The sequence below is a fragment of the Nanorana parkeri genome, unplaced genomic scaffold (genome assembly GCF_000935625.1).
Source record: "Nanorana parkeri isolate BGI_ZX_2015 unplaced genomic scaffold, ASM93562v1 scaffold606, whole genome shotgun sequence".
In the NCBI taxonomy this organism is placed as follows: domain Eukaryota; kingdom Metazoa; phylum Chordata; class Amphibia; order Anura; family Dicroglossidae; genus Nanorana; species Nanorana parkeri.
The window spans coordinates 849,531-862,099 of NW_017306874.1; the positions used below are offsets into that span (position 1 = coordinate 849,531).

A 12,569-nucleotide genomic window follows, 5' to 3' on the forward strand; every position below is an offset into this window, starting at 1 on the left:
TCCTGTCTTTTCTTCCTCTATTTATAGTGCTCAACTATATTGCCTATGCTGTGGCTATGCTGTGGAAACACTTAAAGCACTTCATAGTTCACCTTCCCACCTAAATTTCTAGTATTGTCTGTACATTTTTTAATTATTCTCCCCTTCTCCCCTTCTGTTTCTCTCAGGTAATCCTATATTCTCTGCAATTCTTTTCCCTACCCTGTTAGACATGCTCTCACATTTATAATGTTTATATATCCCCCTCAAAACCCACCTCTTTAAAATCTCTTCTCTCGCTACCCTATTTAATCCACGCTGCCCAAGCAACGCCTACCAGCTCTAGCAACTACCACTGATGCTTTAGAAAGAAAATCAATAATTATGTTGTATGAGCAACAAGGTCACTTCTATGATGCCAAACAAACTGAACGTTAAGTATAGGGTGTACTACAATCCCACATAAGGTAATAAATAACATCGGCAAACAAAAAAAACAAAAAACTTTACTGACCTAATCTTTTTACTACGTCTGACTGTTAGTATTCCATAATGTATATAATGCATCATGCTAAAAAAATATGCATCTCACCTTTAGCATATCTGTCTGAACTCTTGATTTCCTTACAATTCCTGTATCCATAGTCAGAACCTCCAGTAGGGTACCCAGAATCTGATTTGCTATTTGCAGCCTCATCATTCCAGCATGCCAACAGGTTCAGGATGTTCTGCTTCTTCTCAGAGATAGAAGCATATTCTAAAAAAGGACATAAGGACAATTAGCGAAACAGATATATATATATTATTTCCTGAATTTCTGTGACATTTAAGGTTCTTTAAATATATTTTCCAACATATATTTATATAAAATCTATCATATTGGTTTTTATTCCACCTGTCTCCAGACTTTCTTTCCATAGTAACATGTACCATACTCACATAGTTGTCAAGTGTCACACAGTTGTCAATATCTTGTGGGACAGTCCAGGATTTAGGACATGGACCTGCAGTGTTCATGTCCCCATGGCGTGCCTGCAGGACCAAGGACACTTAATGCCAGTGCAGAGTGGCAGCAAGGTGCCAGGTGCAGGTACACTTTGCATTCCAGCACAAGGCCCAGAAAAAATGGTGGTGGTGTAATCTCCATCTGGCTGTAGAACTATAGTCCCAGGCCGAAATGCTGAGGAGAGAGGACATAGAGCAGCAGCGTGTGATCTGGTAGGGAAAGCCACTGACCACCAAGGAAGGGTGGAGGGGCGTTAATTGTTGCTGCTATTGGCTACCATTGAAGGGGGCTTAATTATCACTGCCACTGACCACCAATGAAAGGGGGTAGGGGAATTAATTATGACTGTCACTCACCACCAATGAAGGGGGGAGGGGCTAATTATCACTTCCACTTGGCACCAATGAAAGGGAGGGGTTTAACAATTACTGCACTGACAATCAAGGAAAGGAGGGATGGGGGATTAATTACTGCCATGAGCTTGAAAGAGGAGTTTTAATAATACTGCCATTGGCCACCAATGCTGGGGTTTATTTTTGCTCCCAGTAACACCCAGGGCTGTAGCTACCATGGGGCGAGTGAGGCACTCGCGTCAGGCGCAGCTGAGAGGGGGCGCAGCCAGGGCCGGCCTGGCAGCGCCCCCTCACCCCTGTTGCCATGGCGAGCACAGGGCACCATTGGCAACGGGCACCAGGCGGCCAACACAGCCGCAGCTCGGCAGGGAGAAGATGAGTGGCACAGGCTCCAGTTTCTCCTCAGTTCCCTGCTGCTCTCCCCCACCAGTATGGGCAGAGGACTCTGTGGGCTCAATCTCTTTTTCTATTTCAAAACGGAAATGTCAAACGTCTGTTTGGACCCATAATATTTCCCCAAAGCCCGCCCTAAAGGGAAAAACATAAAATACTAAAAAATAAATAAAAACAAGACACACACACACATTACTAGACATGTGCAGAGACTAAAAATTGGTTTCGGACGAAATGAGTGGAAACGAAAAATGTTTTCATTAGTTTCGTCAAACGAAACACATTTTTATGCTATTTTGGATTTGGCCATCAGCGCATGTGCTCCACCATCCTGGAGGCAGGGCGCATGATGTGACATACTGCACAGGTCTGTTGGGGGGCACAATTTTCTGTTCTTGCCTCGGGAGCAAAAGGAGCTAGCTACGGCTCTGGTAACACCATTAATAGAAGTCATTATTACTGCCACTAACAGCAGCAACGTAGCTTTTTTTTTACTCCCACGCTTTCCTCAATGTACCCTCATATGCAATTAAGTGATGCCCACTTTATTTGCCAAGCCCACTAGCGTGGCAGGCAACTTGTGTTTTCCTTTCCTTCCCTGCAAGGTGTCCCTCCTAATTTTTCTCAAATGTTGGTTACTGTATAGTCATTGCAGTGCTGTAGAGAGTCATGCAAGTTGCAAAGGTACAAACATCTACAACATTTTTTATGTTGCCAGAATTATCACAGTGAATATAAAATAAAGGACCACTACAGAACCTTGGAAACTCTAAAGAGGCACTTATTTAAATATAATCAAAAACCTCAACTTGTAATTAAATATACATTTTAGAGATGATTTTTACTTCTGGGCAGATATAAGTTTGTATTCATACACACTGTATAACCTGCCAGTAATCTTCAGATCTTTTTTTCAGCAAGACACATCATATGCTGGTCTTAATTACCACCCAGGTCTCACCATGCTGTGAATCATTAACCAGATCAAGAACAAATGCCAAAACAGTGGCTTGAAATTTAACTTTTACAGGTTTTACAGTGTTTTTAGCATGAAAAGCCTTTTTCACCGGTCTGCATAAGAAGTAAATGAGTAGAGCAATGCCGGCATGCAAAGCATGCTAGTTTGAATGTCTGCATTGGTAGCTTTGAAGACAGACATGCACACATTGTTGAAACTTGGGCTGGGGTCACATAATTTGTTTTGAGGTTCTTAGATATCCATAACCTTGTAGTTGGAATCGCATTGAGAGTCTTAGACCCAGCAAACAACAATACAGAATAACAGACTGACATTTGGATGCCAGAATAAAAATAACTGAGCACCTAAGTTGTAGATAATAGTTTTTTCTACACAAGAAATATACTTACCACATTTGTCAGCAAAAGCTGCACCAAGTGCCAAAGAGAGCACTAGAAGATCGTGCACCAACATCTTCACCTGAGCAAAAAAGACAGGTTTTCAAAAATGGATGCTATACAGCTATACCAAGCCCAGCATGATAATATTTAGCATACAGAACGGAAACCATAAAAAGGTAATGCCACATACAGTATATAAATATGTCATAGTCTCCTGTTGATTTAGGAAAAGTATTAAAAACGCCAATAACCTCGGGTTCTGCTATAAAATCTTCTTTGTTATATAATATACAGTATATACATATATAGAAAAAGGAGAAAGAGAGCGAGAGAGAGAGAGAGAGAAGGACAAGAATAGTCCTCTTACCAGATACACTTTAGACGCTCTTCCAATAGTGGACCTCTGATCCGTTCAGTCTGGTGCTACCTTTTATAGTATTTTTTCTTAATAACCTACCCAACTGCATTCTTCCACAGACTGATATTACCTGTTTGGCTTGTTTTTTAATTTATGTCTTTAAGGGTTGTGACAATTAATTTGACATATTAAACAAGGTTGTGTATCTAAGGCTTTGTTTGTAGTTTTGTTGGCCCAGCTCCAATCCAAACTTTTCAGTGAGGAAAAAAACCTGCCGAAGGTTGGGGAGAGGTTAGCTCCTCTGTCAGCGGCACTGGGGAAATTTAACCTCAATGCCTGTCTTTTTGAAGTGTGTCACAGTGATGGAACGTAAGGAAAAAATCTTTCCAGCAAGGACCCATGGACCAATTAAAACATTTTTTAGTTGAACTGGGAAGGGTCGGGTTTTTATTGTTGAATGTGACTTTTATTAGATAATTTCCCATTGCTACTTGTCTACATGGTGGGTGTGAGACACAGCAAGAAGTTAAAGGAAACCTCCCCAGACAGGCACAAAGACATCCATTAAAACTCAACAGTGGGGATGAGCTCAGGTTTGAAACAAACCCAGAAGCTATATGGGCCTCCCGCTCAATCGGCTATGGGTTGGGGAGTTACCTGCCCCACAGCTTACCATAAGGTATGCCAGGATGCTTGTTCTGACATTATTTACACTGTATGGCAATTTAGCCATATAAGGTCTATGATTGTCAGTACACCCCAACCTCTTTACTTACATCAAGCAGCTGAATTCCCCATCCACAGCTGATAGTCTGGATGAAAGGAGCTTCCTTCCATGTCTGGGAAGAAGCCCTTCTGTGTTCAGGGGAGATCAACAGGGGTTTAAAGCAGAACTTTGGGGGAAATTATTATTAACCCTTGCAGTGGTGCTACCCCGTACTTAAACGGTTAACTGTGCATTTTCGTTTAGGGAGGAAAATAATAAAGATATACTCACCCGATCCTTGGATCCAGACAGCTGTGACAGTGCTCCCTTCAGCCTCTCTCCTCCTACTCTGCGGTAATGGAATGTCCATCAGCGTCCTCACACTCTATACATGTGTATAGAACATGATGATTTACAAGATCTAAGACCGCTGCAGTGGAGGGAAAGAGAAGCTCCAGGGACTGGTCTAAGACCAAGCCGGTTCAGGTGAGTATAACTTTGTTATTTTCCTTCTTAGACCAAAACAAGTACTTAACCCTTGCAGTGCAGGGGTAGCCCCATTCCAAGGGTTAATAATAATTTTCACTGGAGTTCTTCTTTAAATATTCTATTCAAGGCTTGAAAAAAAAGTATAGGCTGGTGTGTGCCAGTAATGAGGTCTGAGCACCCCAAAACTGGTAAGTAGGAATGGGCTCGATGTTCGAACCGAGCAAGAGTTCAACTTGAATATCGGCAGTGCGTGTGTTCGCCTTGTGAAGCCCTGATTGGCTAATGCCAAAGAGACCTTGTAGAGCCCACCACAGACCCCGCTCAACCCACCTGAGACCCCACCATAGAAGCTGCATAGCCCACCTGAGACCCTGCAGTGCCTACCACAGACCCTGCACAGTCCAGCTGAGACTCACCTGGACTCAGGTGGGGTGTGCAGGATCTATGCTTGGCTGTGCAGGGTCCCTTTCCCTACACACATGTGCTGCTCCACTTCCATGAAGTCCCCCAGCCTGCCTCTGTGACATCCCATTGTCAGATGGTAGGGTATGGGCAGCCCTGTGCCGCCCGCAGCTTTTTCCTGCAGCTCATCCTCGCCTCCAGCCCCGCCTCCTTCTCCAGCCAGCAGCTCTCTTTGCCTGATTCTGTGTGGCCCAGCTCACCACATTGATTTAGGGGTGGCGTTTTGTGCCACCTGGAAAGTACCACCTATGCAAACGCCTTGTGGTGGATATGCCCCTGGTTACATACATACCATGCACCCTCGCCTTATGAGGTACGGAAGCCAAAGGCACACATTACCCCTTCTAAGGAAGTCATACAGTACTGTATATCAGATGTCTACCAAGTTTTTCCAAAATCCCAAGTTGGTACTGCACAATAATCTATATATTATCAGACTGTAGCATGTGATAAAATACAAATATAAAGACATCTAGAAAAGTGACATTGTGGACCTTTTTGATTGGGTGGGGGGCTGGCTCAGTAATGCCCTCTAGAAGGCCCACAAAAAGTTGCTGGACAAGGTAGCTAGAGCTCTCCTATACCATCAAAAAAAGAACATCTGCCAAGAGACTTTTTTGTAAAGAGACAATCTCGGATCCATTTTATTTTTCATTGACTAAACTCTGCTGGACCCCATAGAACCCAGGACTTGGGCTAAGTAATTTCATTCTTATTCCATTTTTGTTTGCTGTTGTATTGTTGGTCTCTTTTCTGTATATTATTCAGCACCATTTTCTTTTTTCTTCATTAAATTATAATTTAAAATCATTAAGCTTTATCTCTACACTCTAAATAAGAAATGAAGAATCCTTGTCTCTGAAGAGGGCTACCATATTGTAAAACCTGTTAACATATTTGCCGTCGTATAAGACGAGTTTTTAGACCTAAAAACATCCCCTGAAAATCGGGGGTCGTCTTATACAGCGGGTATGGGTGTGCGGTAATACTGTATGTAGCCGAAGCTATCGTACAAAGCCTGTATTAATGAATACAAAGCCTGCCGTGATTGGCTCAGCGCGGTATACTGTATGTAGCCGAAGCTAACGTACATACAGTATTACAGCACCTCCAGCGGCAATACTGGACAGATTAGCCTCCCTGGCGGTCTGATGTTTTTATTTTTATTTTTTAGTTCTATTTTTTTTTGTACTTTTAAAATTGCCGCCGGTTCCGCCCCCCTGCGATGCGGACGATCGCAACGGACGGAACCCGGAAGACAAAAGGACACATCGGGGATCGTGGACAAGGTAAGAGACTGTAATCCCGAGTGTGGCTCGTGGCTACCTCTTATGGTACTGAAAATTAACCCCGAGCCACACTCAGGAATACCGCCATGGAGGTTAGTGGGTGTATTCAAACATTATTTTATCGTATAAGACGAGTATAGCCCAAAACCTATGTTTTCACAGAAAAAGTAGGGGGTACGCCCAGTCGCCTTATACGCCGGAAAATATGGTGTATTCCTCTCTCAAAGGACAGCGAGCATCTCAGGCATTGCCTAAGGCTGAAATTTACACAGCATTTGCTGGGAACGGTGCGTGTTTCCATTAACACATGTAGTGACAGCTACTGTTTGTGCGTGTAAGTGGTTAACCACGAGGTCATCGAAACCCAATGACAATCGCTCTCAGTCTGCTGGCCTTGCATTGCTGTCCCACGGGCTTGAAAATCTCTGTGCATGGTGAGGCTGAAAGTGTCACACCTTCCAAAAGCCCCCCTACACTATCAAGTCCCAAATATGCAGGTACTATTTGAAGAATAACAGGCAAACAGCTAAATACACAGGGGGGGATTTATCAAAACAGGAGCAGACAAAATCTGGAACAGCTGTGCGTAGCATAAAATTAATAATAAAAGCCGCGCTGTGTGAATAAATCTACAAAGTATCAGATATAATAGTTACTGGCCATGAAACAATGTGATACATGTGTATAACATTTTAAAACCATCTGCACTACGAGTTTCCACTTTTTTTTGATGCATGGTCCATCCAGGTAGAGGAAGCACCTGATGCCGAGGTGAGGTACTCTTTAAGGTGATGCTGGGGGTCCAAAAGACCCCCAGTGTCACCTTTACACTGGAAATAAGCACCCTGTCAGCAGATCCAAGTGAACCGACCTGGAGCAGCACCTAGTATTGGTGCTTTGACAGTGAGGAAACTAAAACTTTTAAACATCAAGGAGCAGCATCCATTGTAAGTGATCTCATCAGCATTTGAAATATTTTAAAATAATTTTGACTTTAATATCACTTTCAATTCAAACTCAATGCAAAACTTTTTTTAAGCATGTATAGAGTTGTACCACTGCTTGGTTCTCATTACCGTCTGTGTCCCCATTAGGGAGATTCTCTCTCTCAAATTGTTCTGATCACCAGTGTCACCAGCAATGAAATAGAGGGTAAATCCAAAATTTTGAGTTCTCATCAAAACAGGGATAGAGGAGAAATCTTCCAATGCAGACACTTGTACCCATAACAACTGTCTAAGAGGGTATTTCACATTGGAAATATGGATATCATCTCACTTTCTGCTACGTCTCCAAGACAAGAAGTGGAGACATATTTCCCACAGATAAAACCTGGAAGCAATATGAACCCACCCAGGACCATAACTATATCAAGATAATGTGTCCATCATGTTACTTTATATACATAAGATAACTGTAAGGTTTTTTTTCTTCTCTTTAGTTGGTTGATGTATGGTCTGAAGATATAGTTGTGCTTGGTCCTGATTCTCTACCCGTTTTGCACTTTGGCTTCCTCAGGGGAGGGAGGGTGGTTAAAAGTATTGTAACCTGTGGGTGCAGGCCAGAAAACACACAAAGGATTCAGTGGGAGATCCTCCAACCCCCCTTGGTGAGTACCGCCCCTTGATGGGTACCGCGGGTGGGTGGGGTGGGATAAGAAAATTAATAATGCTGGAGTGTCAGTCAAGGGTGGATCTTACATTGAATGTCAATAGTGTCTCCACCATTGCATAGATGTGTTCATTCCAAGGGGGTTATTTACTTCATTGTCAGTATATTTCCTTTGAGTATAAAAAAAGCCCCACAATAATACATGCCATGGATATTAGAGTCCAGGTGGTCTTTTGTTTTCAAAGCCTATGCATTTAGGGGTGTGATACTCATAATCCACGCACTTGGCATCCATTTGTTCTAGATTAGCGTATACTTTAATATAAAAATGTATTAATCACTACAGGGTACATTTAAAATGTAAACATTCTCTTTCTAAATAATTGTAGCTGACAAACACATTTTTGTGCCTTAATACTTACCTATTTTCACCTTCAAAAACTCCTCAACACATGACATATATAGTGCAAATATTGACTTCCCACAGCCCCCATACACACCTCTCTCTGTTGATCAAGCCCATTGCATTGCATTGACAGATATAGAGAATGTTGCAGATCCCTGGCTTTTTGGAGCTGGACATTGTCATATGTATGTCAAGCAGTTAAATGCAACGGTTAAATTGTGCTAAAGTGAGGGCATGCAAGTTTATTCCCTACATGTTGTTGAGTTTCCAGTTGAACTCTAAAGACTGATAAACCTGTATTGCATGAATGTAAAAAAAATAAATAGTTTTTACCCCTCAATGGAATGCTACTACACTGACCATACAAGATATTTTACTATAGTGAGATCTGCTGACACTGTAAAATCCCCAGGCTCCCTCAGGCACTGTCATTCACTCACTGCCTGTAAATTATGCCATCATTTTTTCAAGCAATGACTTGCTTATGCTGGTTTGACAGTGGATTTTTTAAATGCACAATGCCTTGCAACAGAAGTAATAATAATGTAATCAAGTAATAATAATGGGCAGTAAACAGGCACCAACATGCACATAAGCTCTAACAGTTACCATCAGTATTTTAATATAAAAATAACTCCCATCTGTTGCTCTTCACAATACTTGGTAGGCTTAAGGTTCAAAGTAGATCCCCAGGATTTACGGAGTTCACTTATCCTGAACTTCTGACTGATACGTTTGTAGTTTCATAGCCAGAAACTAGGAACAACCCATAACAAAGTGCACACCGACTGGTCAGTTGAGTCACAAGAGCCAATAATCTGAAGGAATAAGATAACCCAGCAACCTCACTATTAAAGAGTTGGCTTATAGCAGCAAAATTGTCAGTGTGAGTTGTTAGAGAAAGCCAACAATATTGTGCAGAAGAGAGTAGGGAGAGATACTGTGCTATACTGTGGATTGCATTGGTGGACTATATATATTCCCCAACAGTCTTTCTTAAAGTGACATTAAAGTCAAAAATGTTTTCCCTCCCCCCAATGTTAATGTTAGCACTTACCTTAAATGATGTCTCTTATTCCGATCTTCCTCTTCTTTCCTGATGTTTTCATCTGTCCCTCGAACGGTGCGGCGGTTCTCCGATCCAGCGCTGACTCCTCTCTGCTTGCAGGCACTTCCGATCCAGCAGTGTCTGTATCTTGTTTGTGTATTACTTGGCTGCAGATCCTCAAATTATCTCTAAATTGGTGCCGACACTGTCCTTCCTTCTGGAGGGGGACTACTTTGTTCCCCATGATCTCTGTGTGTGCTCCAAGTTTGCTCTCGTAATGCACTACAATCTCATGTTTAGTTTACTAATTTGTATTGCAACACACAGTGACCATGGGGAACAAAAGTAGACCCCCTCCAGAAGGAAGGACAGTGTCAGCACCAATTCACAGATGATTTGAGGCTCCACAGCCAAGTGATACACAAATAAGATACATTTTTGTTAATAGTTAGGGTACTTGAATGCATTTTTAAGGTTTAACTCCTGAGTTTAGAGTCCTCTGATATTGCTCCGCCTTCCAAGGTTTAGGCTGTATTTTTTGTACCATCACAGAATGGCCATGCCCTCCAGTTCGGTTTATCTGCTTGTTGATTTGTTATACTGTTGTATTGTACATTTTGTTCTATGAAATGTGTTCAAGCCATAACCCTAAGAGTTGGTCTGTGTGTATTTTTGTGAAATAAAAAAATCAATAAAAATGTGAAAGAAAATAAACCTACATGCAGACAGATTTAAAAACGCGTTATTCATACCTCTGATTAAGAATGCAATGTTTTACTAATGATTACATGAAAATATTCTGGGCTTATATGCTTATGTTAGGTTCTTTATAGCAGAACAGGTTTGCTTGCTAGAATTACTTTGCAGAAATATGTTATTGAAACAAGTTTTTCTCCTCTCATTGGAATGTCTTGTTATGCAATGTATGGAGATAATCTCCGTGTCCAGAACCAGAACGAGTTTTAACCTCTCTGCTTTCTAATCTTTATTTTTACTTTGTAACTTGTCTTCTAAACTAACTTTCAAAACTTTTCACCGTAAGAAGCTGTTATTTTCCTTTTCACCTCTGTTGCTGTGAATTTCTAATGGACAATAAAAATCATGGCAGAATGCAGTTGAGCTTCAGTGACCCTGGTGTGTTCCAGTGACCTCTATGTATCCTGTGTCACACAGTGACCCCAGACTATCCCGTGTCATCCGTTGACTCCATTGACACCTCCGTGAGACCTGTGTCTTCACACAACCTCGGGTATGCTCCCGTTTTCCTGAACTGTCTCTATCCTAGGGGCTATGGACACTTGTCCATAACAGTTTGCTTCAACCATGTCCAAACTACCTCATTCACCTTCAAACACTAACAAGCTTCTCTCTCAAAGACCCATTGAACGCATCTGCAGTGCACTGTAGAAAGCCTTCAATCACATTTGATCCCAGGTTCAAAACCAGCTTCAGCACTCTGCTCTCAGACATAATTTGCTGATCAGTGCCATTGAAGAGCTCCGCTTCTTCGACTGGAAGATAAAGTGTGGCTTGCCACCAAGAATATTTGTCTCAAAGTTACCTCCATTAAGTTTGCCCTGCATTAGTTTGGGCCATGTTATCACTACAAAGAACAATCTAGTCAGCTGCAAACCTTGCCTGCCTTCATGTCTCAGGTTGTGAAACTCCAGTCCTGAACAGATTTTCTTATCCTTCATCTTTAGCCAATCCATCTCAAGATACAAGGTTTATCGAATCCTAGACTTTCCCTCTGGAAAGTGGACTAACTGGAAGGAATCCAATCTTCATCTGGTAGATTCCATCTCCACTTTCCATTGAAACAAGAACCTTGACGAGTTGGGAGGCCCTATGAAATGTAGGATAATGTCACACTCACCTCCTCCTTGATCCAGCACCATGTCTTTTCTCCAGTGTGCAGCACCTCTTAAAAGGGCTAGGAGACGCACTGCTCTACATTTAAGCAACATGTCTTAGTCTCTTTTGCCTGAAGCTGAGCCCCCCAAGCCTCCAAAATGTACCTGTGCTTCAGCGACCCCTGTTTCTCCAGTGATACCTATGCTCCTGTGTCTCCAATAACCCCTGCCCCTGTGGACCCCATGCACCCCCAGTGCTTTTGTGCATTTAGGTGCTCAGGACACTTGTGCACTTCTGTGTCTCCAGTGACTCTTGTAAAAAGCAGAAACAGGAACCATACCGCACTCCTTACCAGGATTCCCACTTGATGAGAATGGGTGCTCGATGGGTTATCTCTAAGCCTGATGAAGGGGACCATGCGAGGCCCCGAAAGCGCTTGCCAATGAGATACATCTATTGGCAATAAAATATTTTGCTTTTTCAACTTATGGTGTGCTGGTGACATTTTTCTATTGTCCAGTGACTCTTGTGTCACAAAGCAAAATTGGGTATTTGGTGTCATCCTGTGACTCGAGTGCCCAATGTGTGCCTCTGCGAGACCTGTGACTTTACACAACCTCAGGGGTGCTTCTGTAATTCCTTGACTGGTGCTTTCCCTGTGGATACAGAGCCCTGTCCATGACAGAAAGCCCAGGAAATGAATAATTCAGCTCCTGGGATTAACACTGGACCCAAGCTTTACTAATATTCAGCAGTTTCAGTGCTTACATCACTGGTATATCCCTACATAGGAGAAGCTAAAGATACTAGCAACACCTCTAGCTCTGCAAGGAAACAGATTAGGGTCAACCCTAAACAAAAATAAATTAAGTCCATCCACACAACTATGGTGCTCTCCTTACTGCACTACATGGCAACACACAGAGCGAAGTGTGAACAGTTACCATCAGTTTGGAATAGCACCACGGCATGCAATGCATGTGTATTTAAGCACACCACAACACACAGATGAGAACCTCTGAAGCCTGTGAGTACAAATGTCCAAGGACCTGTAGCACACCTTACCGGACTTCCCATGTGGAAAAATGGGTGCTCGCAATGACTACGGATGGCGCCGTATCAAGTAAAATCGTTGTATATAGATGTCATCAGCACTCCAAATATGACAGAATACGTCAAGGTTTTAGTGAATCTTCATTTTTATTTTTGAAGTCACTTAGTGTTTCCACTTTAAGTGTCTTCAAAAATGAAGATTC

The 12,569-nt window shown here is 42.3% G+C and overlaps 1 protein-coding gene across 1 annotated transcript in view; it reads right to left on the minus strand.

Moving 5' to 3' along the window:
• The window catches only part of LOC108792146 (intelectin-1a-like), a 6,450-nt gene extending 3,284 nt beyond the window's left edge, over positions 1-3,166 (minus strand). Inside the window, exons 1-2 of the mRNA XM_018562849.1 lie at positions 3,100-3,166; positions 572-736 (exon numbers count right to left, since the gene is read on the minus strand). Coding sequence (XP_018418351.1) covers positions 572-736; positions 3,100-3,163 — 229 coding nt within the window. The 5' untranslated portion in view covers positions 3,164-3,166. The remainder of the gene's footprint in view (positions 1-571; positions 737-3,099) is intronic.
• Positions 3,167-12,569: the final 9,403 nt, after the last annotated feature.